This window comes from Trematomus bernacchii, unplaced genomic scaffold, assembly GCF_902827165.1.
Source record: "Trematomus bernacchii unplaced genomic scaffold, fTreBer1.1, whole genome shotgun sequence".
NCBI classification, from domain to species: domain Eukaryota; kingdom Metazoa; phylum Chordata; class Actinopteri; order Perciformes; family Nototheniidae; genus Trematomus; species Trematomus bernacchii.
This window is the reverse complement of record NW_022987564.1, coordinates 3,876,000-3,900,828: the sequence shown is the minus strand read 5'-3', so window position 1 is coordinate 3,900,828 and position 24,829 is coordinate 3,876,000. Positions and strand designations below refer to the sequence as shown.

The 24,829-nt window shown below is 40.6% G+C and overlaps 1 protein-coding gene across 5 annotated transcripts in view; it reads left to right on the top strand.

Annotated features, from left to right (window-relative positions):
* The window catches only part of fam49al (family with sequence similarity 49 member A, like), a 37,772-nt gene extending 14,019 nt beyond the window's left edge, over positions 1-23,753 (top strand). Inside the window, exons 2-12 of one of the 5 annotated variants that reach the window (XM_034124671.1) lie at positions 1,598-1,688; positions 7,618-7,697; positions 11,931-12,052; positions 13,636-13,741; positions 16,503-16,639; positions 17,238-17,315; positions 17,538-17,654; positions 18,615-18,694; positions 19,019-19,145; positions 20,437-20,507; positions 21,758-23,753. In XM_034124671.1, coding sequence (XP_033980562.1) covers positions 7,628-7,697; positions 11,931-12,052; positions 13,636-13,741; positions 16,503-16,639; positions 17,238-17,315; positions 17,538-17,654; positions 18,615-18,694; positions 19,019-19,145; positions 20,437-20,507; positions 21,758-21,821 — 972 coding nt within the window. In that variant the 5' untranslated portion in view covers positions 1,598-1,688; positions 7,618-7,627 and the 3' untranslated portion in view covers positions 21,822-23,753. Of the gene's footprint in view, positions 1-1,597; positions 1,689-3,034; positions 3,426-7,617; positions 7,698-8,889; positions 8,970-11,930; positions 12,053-13,635; positions 13,742-16,502; positions 16,640-17,237; positions 17,316-17,537; positions 17,655-18,614; positions 18,695-19,018; positions 19,146-20,436; positions 20,508-21,757 lie in introns of those variants that run through there. The other 4 variants (XM_034124669.1, XM_034124672.1, XM_034124668.1 and 1 more) reach the window with 4 other exon arrangements.
* Positions 23,754-24,829: the final 1,076 nt, after the last annotated feature.

Here is a 24,829-nt window from a genome sequence, read left to right as displayed (position 1 = left end):
CCACTTTACGGGCATGGCACTAATAATAATAATCCTTATATTTATTATAGCGCTTTTTCAATGACTCTCAAAGCGCTCCTTACAAATACACATTACACATACATATCATACATACATGTAATGGTCATGTACTGTGGACAATACCCACAGGAGCAAATTCAGGTGAAGTGTCTTGCCCAAGGACACAACGGCTTTACAGACGCAGCGGCGGCGGGTTTCGCCCCCTTGATCAGATAATCAATGCACAGAGCACTGCGCCACACCGCCCATCTTCACACCTCGAAGTCATCAAGGCGCTTTACAAGTACACATTGATATCATACATGAACTGTGGACAATACCCACAGGAGCACATTTGGGTGAAGTGTCTTGCCCAAGGACACAACGGCATGACGCAGTGGCAGGTTTCGAAATGGAGTTCCCCAACTGATGTTTCGAAATGGAGTTCCCCAACTGATGATCAAACACACAGCCCACTGCGCCCCCCCGCCCCCAGGGCAGAAAGGGTTAGCGGCTAGCTAGTGAACATAGTTTAGCATTCAGCAACTAAAGAGACTGATATTTTTAAAACAGGAGTTAGCAGAGACCGAAACAGAGCTTAAAGGAGCAATAATATTGGATTTACATTCACACATGGACACATTTGCAACTTTAAATGAATGCCAGCATTGCTCTGTATCTGCTTGTTGTATATGTAGGCTAAGGTGTGGGGACTATCAACCTATGTGTACAGTTAGATGTATTTCTCCTGTAGCAGTGGGCAAAATAAAACTGTTATTTCAGGTTAAAGTACATAAAAATAAGATTTGAAGATGTGTAAGCAGGTTAAATCTGTGTGGATCAAGTTTCATTGCAACGTTAGCTAGGCAAAATCATATCCTCACCTCAAAGGCCAGTACAAGCAGCCTAGCCTGATTACATAATTCATGTTTTTCACTCTTATGTTAATTTGCTGTTGTTAGGAATTCCTAACCCCGAGACCAGGATTAACTGAAAAGAGTCCAAGGAAGCTTATATAAAAGTTAACAGCATTTAATTAAACAAATTATATGATTTTTCCCCATCTCCACGTCTTATCAACTGTAGTCTTCTCCTATTGGCCGGCGTCGACGGCATATCCTGTCTTTTCCTGATTACATTTACAATATTCTAATATCTGTGGTTATTTAAACATTCCCTAATAACAGTATTGCAGCGTCAATAAGTGAGGGTTAAAGACAGTGTGTTTAGTGTGCAACAGCACGCGTCATTTCTCCTTAAATTCACTTTTACAAATCGTAGTAATTAGCCACATGCTAATGCTAATCAGAAGTGACGATATTTACGAACATCCGGTTTTCAGAATAAAGCTATTTTAAATTAGAAAAGTGTATGTAAACTTCCGGTTTTCAGAATAATTTAGTTTAAATTACGACATTAAAAAAATTGATTTTATTTCTTACACTCTTTCTTGTTATACTCCTGCCTTTACCCTTGTTAGGCTCCAAGTTAAGAACAACATTTAAAGGCTCCTACATGCCTGTTTTGCTTTCCCTGACACACTGCACATGATGTTGAATATTATGTTGATTTCTCTTTCTCTCTGTCTCTTTGTCAGGTGGTGGCTGCTGATGCTGTAACCACTGTGTGGAGCTGACAAGCCCTGGTTGATGCAGTGAAGTGTTTTAGAGGGATAAACACAAGCTAAGGTATGAATGAATATTAAGGAATCGGAAAATCCAGAGATATAACACATTTTTTTAAAGCACACAGCAGTGAAACAAATGGTAAACGGGGGGATGGATAGTTACTAAAAAAGTAAAGATGGTGGCTGCAGTTGTTTTATACACTACAAATGCTGCCTGGTTACCCATTCAGCCTGTGTGTGACAGAAAGCGAGATCATTGTGGTTTAGAGGCAGAGAGAAAGACACACAGATGGAGAAAGAAGAGTCAGATTGTGTTATTGGTGAGTTAATAGTGGTTAGACTTGGCAAAGACAAGCTATTCTGTTCAGTAAATCCACAGCAGTGAAGCTCCTGGGCTGTAACAGGAGGAAGCTTTCAGAGCGAGCTGAAAGGAAGCTCGGCAGGCCTCGTTCTGCCTGCTTGGCTCCCGGTCTGGACCAGGTTTGCTTTTCAGCCGCCATGTGGGAGCTGAGCAGTGTCTTTATTAGGACTCGAGGAGCCCCCTTTGGTTTGGGTTCTCTTGCCGGACTACAGATGAGAGCTGTGTGCTGCTGAGTTGCATAAGACAAGCACTTTGCTCCACTTTCACTCTGGCTGACTGCAAACATTGAGAGTGTGTGTAAGGCCGCTACACACCCACCTGAGACCAAAGAACGCGTACCGAAGGCGTCCCGACTTTTACGTCGCCTGCGTCGGCTACGCCGCCCGCCTACGCCGCCCGCCTACGAACACACCGCAAATACTTCAGTCGACGAGTGGCATAACTGTCCTTAACAGCAGGCAGCGGTAGTGTGAACAGCCAATCAGAGTGATTGCTTGGGCCGACTTTCTCTGACCTCCCGCGGCCGATTCAACATGTTGAATCGGCCGCGGAGGTGTGAAAAGGTGCCGTAAAGAGACGACGGTGCGGGACACACCAACCTGTAGGGCGCCGCGAATGCCCGACTGCCTCTGACGGCCTCTGACTCCCAAAATCGGGTTGGTGTGTAGCCAGCTTAAGAGAAACTCTAACCAGTGGCCACCAAGCACACTTCCTAGTTCACAAAATGCCTAAATGTTCAAACAGTCAGCCTGTGATATATCCAGCGGCTATAATGGAGATTATTGAGTTTAAGAGGAAATGTGCCGTTTTGCCCCTAAGATTTGTTTGCACCTTAGGGCCAACAGTGAGACTGAATGACAGAAATGTTCGATGACAAGACGACACCAGAGGATCCGGGAAAGTGGCGCTGAGTGGTGAAATAGAGAAGTGAGGCAGAAAGGAGAGCCGGAGGGGATATTTTTGAGGAACTCGTTCTGTCATCAGAAACTAAAAGAGTGCGTATAGTTTTCTCTTTTAGAGTTGAAAAGACACAGTCGAGGACGAAACAGCCAGAGGAAGAAGACAGAAATGTAAATAACGTTGAACATATCTAATGCTCTTTGTACCAACCAACCGGAAGACTACATGTGTTCTACAAACAGCATGAAAAACACAAAACAAAGAGCGGCATCTAGCACGCAGAGCAAATAGAGAAAACCACAAAGGCTTTAAATAGATGGCTGAAAAAGAGAAGTGTGAAGTGGACAGAGATACACAGAGGCAGAGGGAGAAGTTAGCATCAGTCTCTATGAAACCAGTGCCACGGTGGGATTGAATGTATCGCTCTGAGACGGCTTAACCTGAGATTTACTCACAGCAACGATTTCACCAAGCAGGGAAGACGAAAACAGGGGAATAAAGGAAAAGGAAAAGGCGAAACACTCGTAGGAAAACAGGGTAAGAAAGAGAGAAGCGTTCGTTAGATTCTTCATTTCCTGTTTTTATTCAAGGCTTGGTAACAATGTGTGTGTTCTGCAAAGACTGATTGCTGTTTAAAAGATTGATGCATCAGATCACTGTTATGAAACTGACCCGAGTGTGTGAGCAGAGCTCGATGCCTTTTCCTCCACATCTTCGACGATATCACCAGGCCAACAGTATCCTGGCAACCATCAGGCGAGCGCTGCTCTCAGGATGGACCACATGCTGCTCTAGCCTCACTGTATGTGTGTAAACGTGTGTGTGTGTAGGGCAACGTATAACACACACTCACTATGTCAGAGAGCGTTCACTTCAGTGCTTTGTGTGAGGCTGGAGATTTGGATTTTGGCCTTTGCAATCACCTTGTCAGAATGAAAATGTGAATCTTATTCTTATTTATTCATATATTCATAGCTGTCCGTGCGGTGTGTATCTTGGAGCAGGTTGTCTAAAAGTCAGGGGGATATGGGGAGCGTTTTACAGATCTGGACTGATGCTTGTAGGCTTTAGCAATGAGTCAGCATCAGAGGTGCAAGAAGTACTCGGATACTTAATCAAAACTAGACATACTCTGGTCTTAAAATCCTCCATTAAAAGTACAATTCCCTTAAAGATATTACTATACGTAAAAATAGACTCAGACCATCCAAAGTAAAAGTTCTGAATATGCAAAACAGCACTTTTCAGAGTCATATGTTATTAAATAATATTATATTATTCAGTTTTTATCATTAAAAATACATTTTAATGTTGTAGTTTGTCAATGTGGAGTCAATTGTAGATACTTTGTAAACATTCTGGCTTGATTGGTTGTACAGTACTGCATCAGCATATCATGTGTTTATAAACTTTATATAGTATAACATTTCAGAATAAAATAAAGATTTATATATATAAACAAAGAGAAGTTAAGTTAAATATTGAAATTGTTCTATATATAGCAATTTTATCTATGTTTATATGAATTAATGAAGTACAATTATGTCCAAACTTAAGAATTGTACTCGAGTAAATGTAATTAGTTACTGTCTGCCACTGCTCAGCATATAAAGCTCTCTTTCTCTGCCTCCCAACAGATTGTGTTGTTAAATATAATACATTAGATGCAGTACTCGTATTAAAGAGCTGCTTTGGAGACATTAAGTGAGCTTTCCTGGTGACTGTCCACTGTAACTCCATCCCCTCTCTGTCTGAACCTCATGCTGCAATGCAACACCACTTCTTGCTGAGTAACAGCGAAAAAGTCCAGGCTTTTTTTTTTTTTTTTTTGCAGCTTGGTGGCATCTCGTAAACATGCTAATGCTGGCCATAAATCAGTCTTGCAGGGGGGAAACTGATAGGTCTCCGCTGTGTGCTAACATAGCACATAAACACAGAGGGTACGGCAGAGGAAGTGAAACTTGGCAGCTGCTTACCTTCTGCTAACGAAGGGCTTTATGATGGAGGAGGGCTTTCATTCACAGCCATTTTAATATTGGATTGGTGTGATTTGTTTTCTTATCGGACACATGTGGCCTCTTAATCCTCTCCTTCTTTGTTGCCTTAACATCTATTTAACCGTTAATTTCCTCTTTAAGTGAGGTTGTTGAAATCATTATATTCCACACTGTGCAACAATATCACGTTTATGCTCTATCATGTTGGTCCAGCCCTTTAATGAAGCTGTTTGATTAGTTGAATATTCAAACTCTGAATTTGTACGGCTGCTCCATTAAATCAAATGGTAATATTTCAGATGTCTGAAGTAAAATACTGCTATTAATGAACTACTAAGTCTTGTTCTGAATATATATTGAAGCATTAGGGCTGCGCAATAGTTCAGTACAGTACAATAAACAACATATTTAGTTAAAAATCTGATCAAACTCTTATTATATCAAACTATCGTCTTAAGCTGATCACATTGTTTTCGGATTAAACATTGTCAGTGTTTATCAGAAAACGTACCCTCTACAGTGACACTTGGAACGTTTAATACGTCAAGTATTTGATTCACACAGGAGTACACACAAATAGGCTTTTAGACTCGTTGTGTATTGACTTAGAACAGAGCATGCTGTACTATATACTTCATTATAGAGATATGAAATGACCTATTTTGGGATAAAAGCTTTTGGACAAATGTCGGCCCTATCTAGCACTAACAGGATCGATACCAACAAGCAGATCCATCTCATGTTAGATCAAATTCTGTGCAGGAATATTACTCTATACACTGTAAAATATGATCTTTTGCCACAAAATCCACAAAACTCCTAATAAATGGCTTTTTAAACAGGCTTGTGAATTATTAATTAGACAACATTAGAAAAGAGGTTCAATATTTGACGGTAATGAAAATGTATTCAGAAGGATCCTATCAATGATGCATCCACTCAATAAATCATGACTCATGGCTCTCCCCTACATGATAAGCTGTTTTTACATTTTAATTGGCGACTCTGCCATTTTTATATTTCTTGGGTTTGGATCAAAACCAAATGAATGGTTCCATCTCTACCCCTATTTTTAATAATATTTGTCTCTACAGCCTCAGTTTAAACTGCTTGGCTTGACACTATCATGCTCTTATCTCTAAAACTCCTGACATATGTTGTTCTGTCTGGTGCTGTGCTGTACATGAACATATATTCCTGTCCATCCGACCTATAATCTGATAAAGCTCGCATCATTGCTTCCATAAAGCTCTGGCATCTGGCCTGTGGGTATGAAGCATAAAGAGCTCGTCATAAAGTATCCATAGGCTGCTGCACATCAAGAGCATTAGGGGAGAAGAGACTACATAGCAGGCTTTTATTAGGTTACTATAGTAATGTAAATGGATTAAAAAGCACTGCTCAGCTCCAGTGAGGGATCTAAATCAGCCACTACTGGATTTCAGCCGCCCTCTAATGGAGTACAGCGTACGGGACGCAAACTGTGATCAGTGTCATTTATAACCCGGATGTCTCTGGACAATTAGACCAGGGGGGTCCAACTAATTTTAGTTCAGGGGCTCAAGTGGGAAAATGTACTTAAATTACTAGGTATACTCATTGCAAAAAAACTTCAACAAATATTTCAATAATTTAAAATATTAAATAAAAACAGCAAAACTTTTTAAGAAGCTGGAACTGTGAAATATTTTTGAACAAAAAAACTTCTTAGGTTTTAGTGACTTAAGTATAATGTGTGTGTGGTGTAAGGGGTGTCAAACTCAGATCACAGTGTATCGACAAAGGCACAACACATTAAGTCAGTGGTATCTGGAACTGAACAATATATTATTTTACTTTAGGATCAAAACAACTTACTTACTTAAAGTGGACCTATCATGCTATATTTGAATAATATAGTGTAGGACCATACCTATATAAGGCATATTTATACTTTTTTTTTTTCAAAATACCAAACAGATCATGCATTTTAGCCATGCCTCATTTCGCTCAATTTGCACTTTTTTTTTAGCAAGGGCTGATTCAGTGAGAACAGCACCACCTACAGGCCTGGCATATGTACTACAGCGTCTCCAGCGCTTTCGAACGGCAATGGCCGTGGCTGTCTCCTCCTGATTGGTGGAGTTGGCCCAATAGCCGTAGCGCCACCGTCCTGACGTCAGGACAGTGTTTATCAGATCCGTTGCAGCCCCTTTTTTAGAGATTTGGGTATGGAGGAAAATAGAGAGGGTTGTGTTTTCTGACACTTGGTGAGTTCCCTGGAACACCGGGGACACATATTCATGTATAAAAGACGTACAAAAGTGCATTTTGCATGATAGGTCCCCTTTAACTCTAGAAATTATATTACATTCATTTCCACATCTGTGTAATCCTGACCACCTGAACTGACATACCACCATACAAACTTAAGTGGGACCTATTAAAAGAAGGTTAAGTTATCCCCATGCCTTGTACATATTAAATGTATACATAAAAGTTAAATTGAAGTTACTGTCTACTCTGTATTTTTACACTTTGAAAAGTCATACCACATGTTTGAAACCCTTGGCTTAGACAGTAGAGGAAGAAGAAGAAGATTCATTTGAAATAGTGCAGACTGGTTCAAATACAAATAGATCACTCTCAACCTTCTGTGTTCTCCATGTGCATGTTGTGTATTTTCCTGCAGGTTGTGTATTTTCCTAGGTTGAGCGTATACTGTATGCATTTTGTTGTGTCCCCCCGTCCAGGTCGCCAGCCATGGGGAACCTCATTAAGGTCCTTGGCAAGGATTTAGAGAACTGTCCACATTTTTTCCTGGACTTTGAAAGTAAGTGAGCGTCCGGGGTGTGTGCACGTGTCTGTGTGCCTGAAAATGTGTGTGCACGTGTGTGTGTGTGTGCAGCGGGGGTGTTCAGTGGGAGGTCGCCGGGCGGGGGGGTCACAGGAGGAGTATTTGGATGTGAGCTGCTGCGTTGTTGATGGTGTGATGGAGTGTTTTTGTGGGTGTGGTTTGTCATTATCACACGCTCTCTAGTCCCACTCTCAGAGCTCTCTGCTGCTGAAAGTTGTTTCTACGATGGTATAAATACACGGTGCGTAGGTTTTATAGTGAGGAAAACAAGCTTCAGTATGAACCAAAAGCAGTTGTATTAAAGAGAGGCGTTTTTATACTGTTACCGCTTAAACTGATATACTTTTAAACAGTCAGCTTAAACTCCTCAGTGTAAAATGTTTATTTTATGGGATTACATTTGACTTATTATTTCTCAACAACCAGGAAATGGAAACACATTTTTATTTGAGGATTATTTCAAATGATTTGACCACGATACAATCTCAAAAGTCATAACTGCATAAAAACTATACAAGGGCTCCATTAACACACATTTGATCCCATGCAAAATCAGATTTCTGAGTAAAAATAATAAATAATTATAGTATTGTATTTTATTAATTTAATTTCTACTCCAATTATTGTCCTTATTATTATTATTATTATTATTATTTATTTATTTTTATTCCTGGGTTAATTTGCTCAGTTTACTATAAAAAAATAATAACACAAAATCATATATTAAAATGTGTGCCACAATAGGAGGACTACATTCTAAAATGTACATTATTTAACATCAAATTCTACAAAATAAAAATGTAAGTTTAGTTAGACAGTCTCTTCTCTTGTTACCATTCACATATTCTTTATAACATTTTGACCTTTTTAAACCTGAGGATTGCCATCATCACGATAGTCATTATGAATCCAACAAGTTACTAATACTACCGTAGGAGTGGGATTAAAGAAGCTCTGTGTCCACGTTGCCATGCTTCACCCAGGACATACATCCACCATCCCAACAGCCGCTCTCACCCCACCCCCTACCCCGACACCTTCACCTCTCACACACACACCACACACACACACACACACACACACACACACACACACACACTGAACACGCGCACAACCCCGACACCCGTCCCCTCATCACCCACAGAAATGTCCCCTCTCTCTGTTCCAGGGGGCTCATGGGAAACCTCCTGAAAGTGCTGGCTTGCGCCGAACTTGAGCATGGCCCAATAGTTTTCCTTGACTTTGAACGTGAGACCATCCGCTTCTTATTTTTTTGAGTTGTCCTTTTGCTCTTTGTTGCCTTTCTGCTTTGATTTCCCTCATTCCATCTATTTCAGCTGGACATTGAGTCATCTTTACGTCCTTCTTCGCCCCCCAGCTCTCTTCCTCCGCCTCCTCACTGTTGTTTTATCTTTTGATTTCTGCTCCAGGGACTGGCATTAGAAAGGATTTCTTTTTCTGAAGGGTCTTATTCACACACGACACATCTTATTAGACGCAGACAGATCCACAATGGCATGTTGACGCTGTAGCACAACGACAACAATAATGCTTTGATCCCGGCTCCTAAGCTACAAAAGAAAAAACGGAGACAAATCTGAAAAGCAAATGCCAGTCCTGTGTGGGTTTCTGTTGCTCGGGGATGAAGATGGCTGACAGAAAGCTTATCGTCATCCCTCCACCTCCTCATCTCCTCATGCCCTATTGTGTGCCTGACCAATCTGTGTGTGTGTGTGTGTGTGTGTGTGTGCTGAGTAGTGTATGTGTCAGAGAGTGAGACTGATACAGAGAAATGGAAAGAAATAGAGAAAGAAGTGCCCCCTTTTCTCTCAATTTCCCAGTCAGTGTATTCTAAACTTTGCAATGTGAAAATGTCCATCTCAACAAGTCATTTAAAAAAATATATTTTGTGAAAGTTTAAAACAACTGACCTCAATCACTGGGACTAACTCAGGGACTCTCAGCAAAAAAATGAATACCAAAAAAAGTCTCCTATTTCTGTTATCATGCCAATCTTTTCCCTAGTTCCTCTCACCAAAAATGGACCACAGTGTGGTCAAGAGTAATCTTTGAAATCAAATCCTACTGGAGAGTCTGATCATGTGACTAAATGATTTGTTTAGATGGAGATGTTTCGCGGTGAATCCCAACATATTCTGCTCCTCCTCAAAACACTTTCCCCCTTCAACAGCTGCCTTCCTCCTCCTGCGCCTCCTTCACTGACTGCATGTAAGCGTGGGAGAGCTCAATGCTGGCAGGAGACGTCAGCTGTCAAACAGGCTGAATTTCTCCCCCCTTCATTTAATATGCCTGTGATTCATTTTGACTTCAAAAGCAAGTGGAGTGAGTCAGAATCAGGCATGGCTTTAGATACGTCCTCTCCCCCTCCTCACCCATCCAGCCCGGTGCCATCTGTGAGCTCCCCCCCCCCCTCACCCAGAGACAGTCACCTCTGTCACACAGCTCCAAGTTTGAATCACAGAGCTCTCATTAAACTATGTATAGCTGAATGCTCATTATTATACCACGCTAAAACCTTTTGAAGGATCGGGACACATACATATATAAAAAAAATGTGGATACTTTCTTATTTAAAGGTTAAGTCTTAGACATTAAACATGATGCCTCAAAATAGTATAATCTTCTTTTCATTACACTCTACACCCAACTTTTTTCTTAAGGTAAAAAATGGAGTTGCTTCAATCACAACAGAGCCGGCCAGCTAACCAATCAGTGCAGACTGGGCTCTGGTTTCAGACAGAGGGTGAAAAGAGGTGCTGCAGCACAGGCAGTATGAGCCTTTTGAACATTAAAGCATGGACACATGTCGCAGGAAAGGAAATGTAAAGAAGGATTCATTGAATCCTATTAAAAAAATATCAAAAACTTTAACTGAAAAGCAAGGCCATTTCTCCTACTTCCAGTCTTTATGCTAAGCTAAGCTAACTTTCTCCTGACTCCAGGTTTATATTAAGCAAACAGATGTAAGAGTTGCATACATTTCTCATATAACTTGGCAAAAACTAACTACAGATAACCTACTGTATTCCTTTAATACTATGAGAACAAATCCATTCTCATTTAAGTTTTTTATTGCACTTATATTGTTGTTCGCCACAGAAAAGCAGAAGCAGGTTAGTGAGAAGACCTCACCAAATAAACCGTGCTTGCTGCGCTTATTATGACACGTATAGCAAATATCCCATGATTACAATTTCTCCGCAGGAAGGCAAGGCCTCAGGGTGCAGAAATAAACTGGGGTGCCATATTAAAAGAGCTGCCGGGGCACACACTCACACTTTATACCTGAATCACACTTTGTGACGGATAATTGGAGGGGAAACACAATGATGACTCTCACATTATTGTCCCTCTAACACCTAATTCCCCCAGTCTGCGTGCAGCACGACACATGGGCAAACAAAGCAGAAGTGACTGGGAGGCGCCCTGCGGCAGAAAACACTGAGTTTACAGTAAATGCTTAGTGAGGGAAACTGAGAAAGAGAAAAAAGAGTGATCATACCCAGCGGTTTTCATCCCTGCTGCTTGTTTGTTTTAACATTTATCACAATTACACCTCAAGGGCGAGTCTCTACACATTTAGAGAGTGAGAAAAAGATGGATTAGACTGTTACATAAGGGACAATTACACCTCTCAGAGTGTGTAAATCTCCAGTGAATAAACGAACACAACTTTTTACTGCGCCTGAAAACCATCAAACTATCAGCTGTTACATCATCATCCAAATAGTTCCCTGAGGAGAAAGTCACCTGTCATCTCCTGGTCATTATTGGCTGACCACACACTGTAATCAAACCTCGCTGTGTGACAGAGGGTGACTTACAGAGGGTGACTTACAGAGGCTGACTTACAGGTCTCTTGGTAAATTATAACGTGGGTAGATTGGGGTTATTCACTATAGTGGCCAGATTATGACATTAAGTGGCTGCAATGTCCACTATCAGGATATAATACAGTCACTTTCTTTAACAGCAGTCATGTAGGGAGTGATTAGTTCTCTGGCCTTCTCTGCTTTCATCACTAACCTCCTTCTTTCCTCAAATCTCTGATGTTCTCCACTCCCCGCCATGTCCCCTTTCCTCTTTTTCTGCCGCCTCCCCTCAAAAATGTTCTTACCTTACATCACACTTTCACTTCCCACTCTTGTCTCTCTTCCTCTTTACTCTCCTCCCTCCCCCTCCTCACAGATGCCCAGCCCACGGAGGCGGAGACGGCGGTGTGGAACCAGGTCAGCGCCGTGCTGGAGGAGGCTCATGGGATCCTGGCCGAGCTGCAGTCCTACAACGGGGCGGGCCAGGAGATACGAGAAGTGAGTCCATCAGTGCTGAACATCCATAAAATACAGTTTAGTCGAGCCACGGCGCAGTGTGTGATTCACACGGCCTTTAATGAGGAATAGTTACCGACACTGATAGAGCCTCCGAAGTGTCCTGCTCCAAGTTGAAGGACAGTAGGACTGTAGGTGCAGACAAAGACATGTATTACATTTTTTAAAACAAACATTTCATGCAACATGTTTTGTTTGTTTTGGGCAATTTCATGTTAAAGGTGGGGTAGGTAATTTTGGAGAAACCAGCTCGAGTGTGCTAGAATTTGAAAATACACAACCGGAGAAAATCTGCCACTTCCTTATAGAGCCCCTCCTCCAACACACACAAACGCGCACATGACCAATGAGGGCACGAGATAAGTTTGTGCACAGATGGAAGGCTGACAGGCAGGTAGGCCATCCAGTTATTTTAGCCGGGCCGGCTAAAATGATTGGTCGTGCTTTTTACAGTACTACGGCTTCCACAGATGACATTTTTTATGGATTCTTTGTCAAAGCACTTAAGATATTCATTGCTATCGGGATGTTAAGAGTATTCCATGGAATATAACAAAAAGTGTATCTCGAGCCGGTTTCTCAAACTTACCTACCCCACCTTTAATTTGTTTTTTGGATAATTTTCAAATGATATAATACAAATATATATATATATTTTATTCTTTATTTCACTGCTATTAGTATTGTTTTTTGTTTGATTATTGGGTGAATTTGCTCAATTACTATGTGAATATATTTTCAAAAAAACCTTTTGTGCAATATTTGTAGATTTTTCTTGTCAATCTAAACTGTACCTAGTTCTTGGATTTGTTTTGTTATTGACACAAATATGATTTCACTTAGTAAACAATGTCTGACACCAGATGAGACTTCAATTCTAGTATTATTCTTTTATTAAAACATTTTATTTTTGGGTTTTTCATTTATTTATTTAACTGCCAACTATTAGTATTATTATCTTTGTTTGGTTTTTGGGGTGATTTGCTTCATTACTCTGGAAACTGTTTACTTTTACAAACATTTCATGCAATAGTGTGTTTTTTTGGAACTGCTCTGAAACATCAACCATCAGAAAGCAGGTGTTGAAGAACACAGAGCTGTATTGTGCTCAGATTCAGCGACACATTTCTACTAAGCAGTTCCCTGAAGCATTGCTGCTTATTGCTCAGCTGTTAGCATTGTTCTCTATTTGTCAGCACTTAATAGTTTCCTTTCCTGACTTCCTTATCTTGAACACTTAGAGACTTTTATTAAGCTGCTTAGGCATTCATAAAATGTACCTGGCCAGCAACTATGTTATTGATATTGTGCAGTATCTGAATTTTTTGCTTTATATATGCATGTTTGATAGTTTGGTTAAGTATATTTAATAATATATATCAATAAGCACATTGATATCTCATTAGATGGATATTCGATTGCATGTCAGTAAAACTAAATGACGTTTTGCTGATGAATGACATAACGTGACATATGGCTTTAAGGAAGAGAGGGTAGAGGAGATGGGAAGGTGTTTTATTTTTAAATCCTTCCTGGAGACTAACATCTGTGTTGCTCGCCTGCAGGCCATCCAGAACCCGGGCGACCTCGCTCTGCAGGAGAAGGCCTGGAACGCAGTCTGCCCCCTGGTGGCCAAACTGAAGCGCTTCTACGAGTTCTCCCTCAGACTGGGTGAGCATGGCTACATTCAGTCATTCATGGTGATGTAACACTCTCTGGTGGCCATATTGGAGGTCCAATGAGAGCTGGAGTTATAGCTGCTGTAACCTCAATCTACAATTAGTAAGAGCGTTTTCTGCCAGCCAGTCAGAATGTCTCTCTGAACCTCAAATAAGAGGCAGATTCATGTTAAGGTGATCAAAAGTGAGACTCGTGTTGTTACTATGGGTAGAAGTTCAAATTGTCAGTTTCTGCGTACCACCATCCTGATTTGACTTGCAATTTCTGTCTGACAGCACTCCTAAACACACACGCACACGCACACGCACACGCACACGCACACACCGATGTCTTCCCAGCCATCTCTGCAGCATCCTGACCTAGCAGCCAGGCAGCCGTTGCTACGGAAACAGTGGTACATGGTCTTCCAGCACAAAGAGAGAGACGAGTGTGAGCAGAAACATTTAGTTGGCCTGACGCCTCTGCTCTGCCATCCAATAATACTTCTGTGTCATGGACATTATGTTCTCAGCTAAGAAAGCGGGCGAGGTAATCATTTAGGATAATGTATCTGCGCTAATGTGGCTAGGAGGTGTAGCACAACAGAAGTTTGTAGACGGTGAATCCATATGGAGAGAAGGTGATATTCACAAAGTAGATCCCTCGCTTTCACTGAGTTATTTATTGGACAACAAGATATTTACAGTAAACAATCCATCATATATCCCCTCAGGAGTCAGTGCTCCAGTTAGGGACTTCAGTGCTAACAGCAGGAGGGAGGGTCTCTGGCCCTTTAGATGAAACACTTCAGCGCTGTATTTATAGAAGGCCTTGTGCATTTTTAATGCAGAGGAAGGGATGGGGCCCCGGGGGACTTCTGAGGCTTTACACAGAGCCTCTGAGGTCCGGCTCGGTCTGATTCGTTGGAGGCAGCAAAGGCTGAGGTTCAATAACATATGTGACACGGGGGGATATGCACGGTCACTGATACAGTGTCCACAAGGATGCTCAGGCTGTGAGATCAGATGCAGGGTGATCTGTGTGGAGGAAAGGTTCAGTATATGTTCATTTAGTTGGTCTGGAAATGTATTTTTAATGCAGATAGGGAGCTGCTGAACTGCAGGACCTCTGGAGCCTACTTGAGGTGTAAGGTTACATTCACTGCTTAGCATAACCATGGACTGTATATATAAAGAGTATAACACAACCAAAATGTCCTACAAACTGTTGGTAGTTCAGGTTGCATTATGGGTAATGCAAACACATTTCAACAAAGAAGAAGAATAGATCATATAAAAATGATGAACTCTAAATAAGAGTACATTGCTAAATATGTACAAAAATGTTTAAGGGATCACTCTTATGATATAAGTCACATACCAAATTGCTAGAGGTGTTAGTGGATGATATGTCTCAGTCTGTTCAGTCACACCTAAGTCAGACAGTAACACAAACAAAAAATGTAACAGATTGAGGAAGCGGGCGTTTTTTGTGTTCTGGAAAATTTAAATGACTGTTTTTGTCAATGGAGTCTGGTGGATTTAAAGAAAGCATAGATAACGGCTGCCTTTCCCCATCAGAAAGTGTTGGACTGCAAGGTAAAACAGGGAAACATGCAAAACATAGCCTACACTTAAACTGGCATTTAATGTATTCGGTTGGCCTTATTTTGAGTGGCTTAAATAGGGCTTGCTACATTGCTTATTTTCCGTATAACTCCTCTCTGTTTCTCTAAACTGAGGGCGTGCACACTCCCACCTACACTAAGAATAAATACATTATACAACTGCACATTCAAATGTCAAAACCATCACTTCAAAGCCAAGCGGTCTGACAAAGAAATGTTAAAAGAACTCCACACAGAGTTTTAAAGACATGTCCCAAAGCTTGAGGGCTCCAACGCTCAATTTCTGGTCGCATGAAATCTGAAACCCTGTTTGAGGGTCTGCTCTCAGACAGTGGTTCAAACAAAGGTCTGTGAAAGTGCCTGAGGCCGGATCCCTCTGCGCTTCAACAGAGCCGGGCCGGTATCTAAAAGCCCAACAGGTATCCAGTGATGTCCAGAAAGAATGTGACAGATATACAGGGAAGGGATTTCATCTCTTTGAACCCGTTAAAATCCATCCGCTGCTGCATTTTGATTTAATGGTGGTGACATGAAAGAGATCAGAGAAGCCAGATTAGAGAGAATTACAGCTGTCTGAACATTAAGGGATACAAGTCTGCAGGAAGCAGCGATCTTTGACTCAAGTTAAAGCAGCTAAATTAAAACGTGAAAATATTCTCTTACAAGTGACAGTCCTGCTTTCAAAATCTTACTATAGTAAAAGTAGAAAAGGATTGGCATCACAATAAGAATTTATTTGGTAAAGCCAAATTCAGAATCACTAGATTATAATTATAATAATGCAAACATTTCCCAAATTGGGATCGATAAAGTACTTCTTATCTTATCTTATAATATTACTAGATAACAACAATAAATGTGTAAAAATGTGTATATTACAAGACATACAGTGGCGTAATAGCACTGTATACAGATATTAATGATAACAAATATATTATTGCTCAAAATGTCACAGTGTATTACAGTAGTAATCCTTAGCGTTGTTATTAGTATTTTATAATTGCACAGGTTATACAGTGTTGTCCGTACTGCACAGATTTAAGAGGGTCTTCCTGAGTAAATGCACTTCATACCTTTCCCCCCTGGCCGTATGACGTGCAGATTTCCTGCTTGCAGACACTTTAGTGACATTAGTTGTGTTTTCAGAGAACGCCCTGCGCAGCCTGCTGGAGGCGCTCACCAGCCCTCCGTACGCCCCCATGCAGCACCTGGAGAGAGAGCAGGCGCTGGCCAAACAGTTCGCTGAGATCCTGCATTTCACACTCAGCTTTGATGAGCTAAAGGTGAGGGGGATTTATTTATTATTATTAGTATGTATTTCTTTATTCAGTAAAGGCAAAGATACACATAAATGTCCATGTGATGAAATGACAAAAAATGTAATTAAGTAAAAACATAAAAAAATGAATGAATACAAATAATATTATTAAAGAATACAAAATATTATAAGAATAAATTAATATGAAATACGTTAAATAATAATAATACAAATAATTGTATTAAAAAAGTAAATATAAAAGAAATTAATATGAATAATAATATTAAATTATAAAAAAGAATAATAACAATAAATACATAAAATAAGAAAATAATATCAAATAAATAAAATAATAATAATATTAATAATATTAAACAAATTAAAAAAGACAAATAGAAAAACTAGGTTGAAAAAAAACACACGCATGTCATGCAGCAAATAGTTATTATTATAATCAAACTATATGTTAGTGCTAATTTTGTCCCATTTCATGTAGTGTTTGCACAACAAAATTGGCTTTGCAATGTGTTTTCTAGATTTGTTTGGTGTGATTACCTCAGAGTGACCTTTACTGTGCCGAGTAATCAATATACCGTGAAATAATTTCCTCTCTCACCGTGCAGATGACAAATCCAGCCATTCAGAACGACTTCAGCTACTACAGGAGGACTATAAGCAGGAACCGGCTGAACAACCAGCAGGTGAGAGGATCTGTTTACGCTCAGCTTCCCTTTCCCTCTTGAATTATTAATGATTTAAGTGGAAGTGTTTCTGTCCTCCTAACAACACAACGAGACGAACAAGCAACAATGTGTCCGTCAGTCGAGTTACTCAGATTAGAGCCTCTCTGATTTGACCGACTGGATGTTATTGGATGACATTAATGATTCATGCTTCCTAATGAGTTTTGTATTGGCGCACAGCTGGAGGCGGAGAACGAGGTCAACAATGAGATGGCCAATCGGATGTCTCTGTTCTACGCTGAGGCAACACCAATGCTGAAGACTCTGAGTAACGCCACCACCAAGTTTGTTTCAGAGGTACATTTACAATTTCGATGGATAAGTGTATTTTTATCGAGACTTGGATAACACAAAGAGTTGGCATTTTCAGAACTGAGCTTGTCAAGATTTAAAGAGGTCATATGATACGAAAATGTCAAACTTCATCTTAGTATCTCTCCAAATGACTCAAGAACTACCTTTGCAAAAGCTAATCATGTTTTTCTTGCCTGCTAATCAGAGCAGTTTTATTGTTTACAGGATAGAGACTCAAATACTTTCAAACAGACACGAAAGAATAAATAATGTTTTTTTTTTTCACATTTAAGTATTCAAACAATTTTAGTAGACGGAAAATACAGGTATAAACCTGAAAATGTGCATTATATATCACCTTTAATTTAAATAAATAAGTATTGGTTTTAAATATTGCCATTGAAATTAGCCATCCAACAACAATCACATTCAGATTTAAACCTAACATAATGAATGATAAGTAAAAGCCAATACCTCCTGTGCTAGACCAGAGTAAATGAAGACTAGTTACAGAGCACAGGATACACTAGTGAGTAAAATGTGTGTATACCTCACCATCAAACACATTTAAAAATACATTTACACTGTAAAAAGTATGCTTTCATTAATAACTTGTATATATACTATTCCTTAACATCTCCACAATAAGACTTGCATTGTAAGGTGAAGTCACTAGATGCCTTTGCACACTTGACCGTATGCAAGCCTGTGGCAATACAACTTCTCCACCTCAGTGCATCTTGAGACAAAATGTAGAGAACAAGGGGGTCAGGATTGCCTCTTAGCAAAGTTACTTGCATTCTTTAAACGGTTCCAAGCTATGCAGAGATTGTCTCCACCTTGTGGTAGGACATTTTGTTCCCTCAGCACATAAACAACAGAAGACAGTGAATGTTCTCTGTGTTATTTTTAGGCATATGGACTTTTTATCTATTCTAAATTGTATTATTTTTGGTCCTTCAGAATAAGACCTTGCCCATAGAGGACACCACAGACTGTCTGAGCACGATGGCCTGTGTGTGCCGCGTCATGCTGGAGACTCCGTGAGTATTTTCCTTCATCCTCCAAAGGTCATACTCTTAGATATGAATAAAGCCTTTTCTATCCAACACAAAGAGGCATTCTCAAGTGTGACTCACAATTTCAACAGACTTCATCACACTGACATTCACACAGAGAATCATTCATAGAGTCCTTCATGCTTTATTTAAAATCCTCTTTATGAGTTGTCTTTATATGAATAGAAAGTCATCAGTAATTTTTCAAGGAGATCAGGAAGTGCCTGAAATAACCGCAGCATTAGTGTGTGACCCTGACTGATCTCTGGTGTTATTCAACTGTTTTCTTCTCCTCTGTGTGTGTAACAGGGAGTACCGCTGTCGGTTCACCAACACAGACACCATGCTGTTCTGCATGAGGGTGATGGTGGGAGTCATCATCCTCTACGACCACGTTCACCCCGTCGGGGCTTTCGCCAAGACCTCCAAAATCGATGTGAGTGCACACAAATAACCAGTGTCTAAAAACAGACGAACGTCTCTGTGACTTCTGCCAGGCAACACTGTTAAACACTTCCTTTAAAATGTATATTTGATTGAATTGGAAACTGAACAACATTAAGAGCCTTCGTTAGGCGTTTTCTGTACATGAAGTACTGTACCTAATAAAATAACATATGTATTTAAAGGAGATTGTTTGCAGTTTTGCAATACCAAAAGAGGTAGATTAAACACAAATACTTTGTTATTATATGTTGTACTGTGAACCTTTGCACATATATTGGACAAATTTGAAAATCTTATGCAATTAACTACAACTTTATAAATTGAAAAGCTTTTATATTTCTACTTCAGGCATATTGTATGTATTTTTTGTAATATTTGTAATGTATTTCTCTTCTATATGTATGTTGTATGTTCCTTGTAGAAAGCCTACTTGTTAACAAATCAGAAGTAACCAGAGTGTAATGCCAAACGATTATACTTTACAGACCATAACACTTCCCACCAGAAACATGAATACTTTATTATTTAACACAACTTCTAATAATAATCAGGATACAAAAGATAGCTATCCTGAGAATGGATTTAAGAACAATTACTCACCATTAGCCTTGGTATTGATGCAATGTGTGAAACTCTCCAAAGGGTTCCCACAGTAAATCTGAGGGGTCACAAGATAACTGAAGACAGACAGAAAAAGTCAATGTTTTATCTTGTGTAATCTTTTAATAATTTACCTTTTGAAGTTGGAGCCTGAGGAGCAACAATCACTCGTCAAATAAAACTGCTCGCAACTCCAAACACAGACCATCACCTGAGAGGAAAAGGAGATAATGCTTCACTTTGAAAAAATCAAGTCCTAGGCTCTTCCAACAATGCAACATAAATATATATCAAATCAAATCAAGTTTTATTTAAATAGCACATTTTTAAAACGATTTTTGGTCGAGCCAAAGTGCTGTACATATAATTACCTTACAGTAAGGACACTTTACAGCAAATACAACAGCACAGTTTGTGCAGAATATCAGTATGAGAAAACGACTGTATATAAGACATACAAATAAATAAATAAAACAATAGAAAAACAATAGATAATAGTGCAAGAAGAAACAGAATAGGAATAAAATAGTGCAAGAGAGTGTTGCAAGACCGATGGTCAAGGAATGCAGAACTATATCCATGTACCAATAGATTAAACTTTAAGCTACCTCTATAAATAAGTGTTTTGCTGCTGTAGTGGAGACGCTGACCTTTAACTAACACACTCTTTCTCTGCGCAGATGAAGGGCTGCATCAAGGTGCTGAAAGAGCAACCGTCCAACAGTGTGGAGGGACTTCTGAACGCGCTGAGGTGTGTATGAACCAGAAAGAGATACTAGACACAGATTCCCTGAGTTGCTCCAGATGTGTGATGGCCAACGGTGTGTGAATGTGTGTGAATGTTAGGCCCCGTCCACACGGACACGAAACGGGTTGTATCCACTACAGTTCTCTACCGTATGGACGGTTCGTTCACACGAGGCCGACACGGAACCGCGGAAACGGAGCCCTCAAACGCTAACGGGTCCCAAGGTGGGTAGATCTGCGGACGAAACGCTCTGGGGGGCAAACGGCTCCGTGTGTACGTCTTATACGATCATTACCTGATAACGATGAAGCCATAGCCCCGCCTCTCCCCACCTCTGCTGCTCACCCCCGCGTCACCCGCGTCATTGCTGATGTGTTTCGCCAACAACAACAACAGTGTTCTGAGTGTTTCGAGCCAGGTCCCCGGTATCTCGCAGGACAGTGCACCCAGCAGCCTCCAGCAGACCCCCCCCGCACGGTTCCCTCGTCCCTTGGAAGAGGCGGAGAGGTGGGTGTTTTTCATCTGCTGGTGGACTACCGGGGAGAACGTCCTGCTCGGGAGCCAGGCTCAGAGTCAGTGGCAGTGGGTGCGTTGTACCTGCCTTTTACAGCGGGAGCATGAGCTCGCCTCGGGGAGGGAGAAAAAGAGAAACAGAGGCCGCCGAAACAGCGAGAGCCCCGCCTCTCCCCACCTCTGCTGCTCACTGCTGTAGCATGGTCAGTACTAGCTACTGCTACTGACCATGCTACAGATGTTAGTGCAAAATCTACAGCTCCTCTACCACAGCCATCAGCAACAAGTGGACATGGAGAACTACATGAACTACATGTTGCTCAATCCACCGCGGAGAATAAACAGTAGGGCAACCAGGCAACCATGACAACCATGCTCGGAGGGGTCTTCTTCGCTGCTTTTGGTGTATTTTGTGGCGGAAGTACAGCGCCACTTACAGGCCCGGCATATGTACTATAGCGACTCGAGCGGTCTTGTGTGGACGGACACGTTTCTTGAGCCGATACCGTGTGGACGAAATACTTTTTTGATATCGAATTCGGTTAGTTTTCGTCTCCGTGTAGATGCAGCCTTAGTTTCCTAGAGCAATTGGTACAGCTCTGTATGAATGAGGTGTGAAAGGGTGAATGACTTGTAGTATGTGAAGCACTTTGAGGGGTCGTAAAGACGTGATAAAGCGCTATATACGTACAGTCCATCTCTAGAACTTTACAACTTAAACATATCTCTCTCTTCTTCAGGTATACGACACGACATCTAAACGATGACAGCACCTCCAAACAAATCAGGGCCCTCCTGCAATGAGAAGGTTCAGAGAGGAGAGAAGGAGCGCACTTGAAGGAGGAGAGAAAAGAAGGAGGAGGAAACGAACGCCAGTGTCTGATAAAACCTGTTGGTTTACAACGATCAAAGAAGAAGAGGAAAATAATTATATATATTGTCAGCTGTCCATCATTCTGTCTCTCATTTTGTAAAGTAAGAAAAGAGAAAACAAGCCAGAAAAGAAAATATAGATATATATTAAAAAGAAGTGCAACACAAGCAGAAGATGAAAGATAAGTAGGACTGGAGAGGGAGTTATATTGCAAAATCTAACGTCAGAAACGACGCAAATGTACAAAAAGAAACAAAAAAAGGGTTCATGTTCCAGCAGTAGTCTGACAAGTATTTTTGCACACAAACAACGCCATGTCCTTTCCCCTGAAGATCTGATCCCAAACTGACCCCTGCAGACTTTCCTGTGCCCCCTCACACACTCGCTTTTTAACTCTCCAGACGTAGTTTCCTCCTTCAGCTGCTCCGACCTCCACCTGCAGGAGATTGAAGAAGCAATGTGATGGATGCACTCCGGAGATTTGCTTCTTCCTGTTTTGTTTATTTAATGCATCGGTGCAGCTGAAGGAAAGGAGGCAAGGAGATGAGTGTTATTTCATCTCCATTATCGCCAAGTTTTCTCCCATCATTCCTATCCATCCATTCTTAGGTGTTTCTCCTTGGCACTAAATCTCCATCATATGTGCCCTGACACTGTATACGATCCAGCATCATGTGTGTATGGCTTTACTTGAACAATGTAGTTCACTCTCTTTCTCTATGGTGCTAATGTGGTTTAGATATCACAGTACTAGCTTGTTAGATATCCGTTTATTCGTCCCTCTTTTGCACTAATCTCAATTTCTGAGAACATCTGCTATAAGCTTTAATGTGATTTCACATTAGTGCACAAACAGGGACGAATCATCAAGACATGTAAACTCAAATAAAGGCTATGTAGGAAACCACAGCACACTTACTTCTTCACCCAGTGCCAAAGCTGATTGGTTATTGCTTTTATTTCATCATGAAGCGAGGATCTGAGGATTTAAGGGGATGAAATCTTGTAAAACATCACTGATAATCCTTTTAAGAACACATGAAAGTGCAACACCAACTCATGCACATAAAAGTCAGAAGGTGATTCACACACATGCATTTTAAAGGGGAGATCTGCAGTGTAAATATGTGAGGCTTTTTTCAACGGGCATCTACACGGTCAGCTTGGGTCCTCAAGGAACAACATTCATCAAAAAACCTGCATAGAGTTATTTCTTTTAGTACGAGGTTGTCTAAAGAACTAAGTAATTGAATAAGTGAAAATAAAAAACTGAGATTAAAAAGAAGTGCTGTACTTTGGATGTCTATAGCCCTTAGTCTAATTTAATTTGAACTTATAATATATTTTCTATACAGGGGTATGTGCACAAGCATAGTCTGTATAAATATATAGATGGCATGTTGTAAAAGTTCTGACAGAAATGTGTAAATAAGGTGTTTTTATTCATTTTTAATTGTTCAGTGACGCTGGAATTGGGTATGTGTTGTCTCTCAGAATTACCATGCGTTTGGCTTGGACCATCGGACTTGCCGTAGTCATAGGTTTCAGAAACTCAGCTTCATTATTGCAGATGAACCAGAGGGAGGGGGGGGGGGGGCGGGGTCAGGGGCTATCCATTTGCTTGTTATTTTGTACATTTTGTGCAACAATAAACTTGTCATTTATTACATTCAAACATGACGTTGTGTGTCTGTAGAGCTTCAGATCTCTATCTATGATGTTAGTACATGCAGTATAATGTAAATGTGTACGTGTGGTGTAAAGCTGGAACAGTTTTTGTATTACATTTATCATAAATTCAACAGATTTCATACATTACCCACAATGATTGGCATAATTTCAATAAATATGACTGTATTTAGTTTAGTAAAACTTATTCTGGAATCATAATTCACACAACGCAAGTAAAGCACATTTTTTAGGGGTTACTGTAGGTTTGCAATTTTTCCAAGGCTTTCTTAAATCAATAATCAGGTGCCAAATTCGACCCTAAATCAGTTTTTCATACTGTATTTTTTCACGTTTTCATACTAACTATTATTTAAGTTAAAGGTCCCATGTCATGGCCATTTCTACTGATCATAATTCCATTGTTGAGGTCTACTAAAATAGATTTACATTGTGCAATTTTCCAAACTCACATTGGTTTCTCATACAGCATCTCTGTATAGTATGTGTATTCACTCTCTGTCCTAAACGGCTTGTTGGAGCTCCTGCCCCCCCCCTCCCTGTGAGCCCAGTGGCCGTCTGCGAGACAGCGAAACCCACCCCGAAACACACACACACCCGCAGCCTGGCTGGGAGTTTGTGCGTGTGCTCAGGCTGAGTTCCGCGGTGTTTCGCTGTCTCGCCGACCCCACACCAGTGAGCCAGCTCACAGTGTCCCGCTCCTCGCAGCAGCGAGCCTCGCAACATCCCGCCGAGTGTGTGTGTGTGAGGAAGTCCGCGGATTGGTCCAAACGTAACGGCTCCGCGGATTGGATACGTTACGTTACGTCACTATACCCAAATACGTCACTATACCCAAGAAGTAAACAATGGAAAAAGAGAAATCTCCAACGAGGCGTTCTGGGGAAGCATAGACAGGTCTTTTCTGTGTTAGAGTTTTACTCGCTACAGGGTGTACTTTGAGCGTTTGTGACTCTGCAGACCGTTTACATGCAGAAAAACCTTCATAACACACAAGGGGACGGGTAATAACCAGAAAAGCATGACATGGGACCTTTAAATGAAACCGTTAGGAAAGATAGATGTGGTCATTTAAATATCACTCTTCTATGAAAACATTAAGCTAACGAGGGTTGTGGATATTGTTTACTGATGGATTGCAATTTTTTAATTATCACAATATATTTGTAATAAAACCACTTAGAAATCAATTTCGACTTCATGAGAATTATATCTCCTAATGGTCTTTCAATGTGAGTGATGAAAAAAA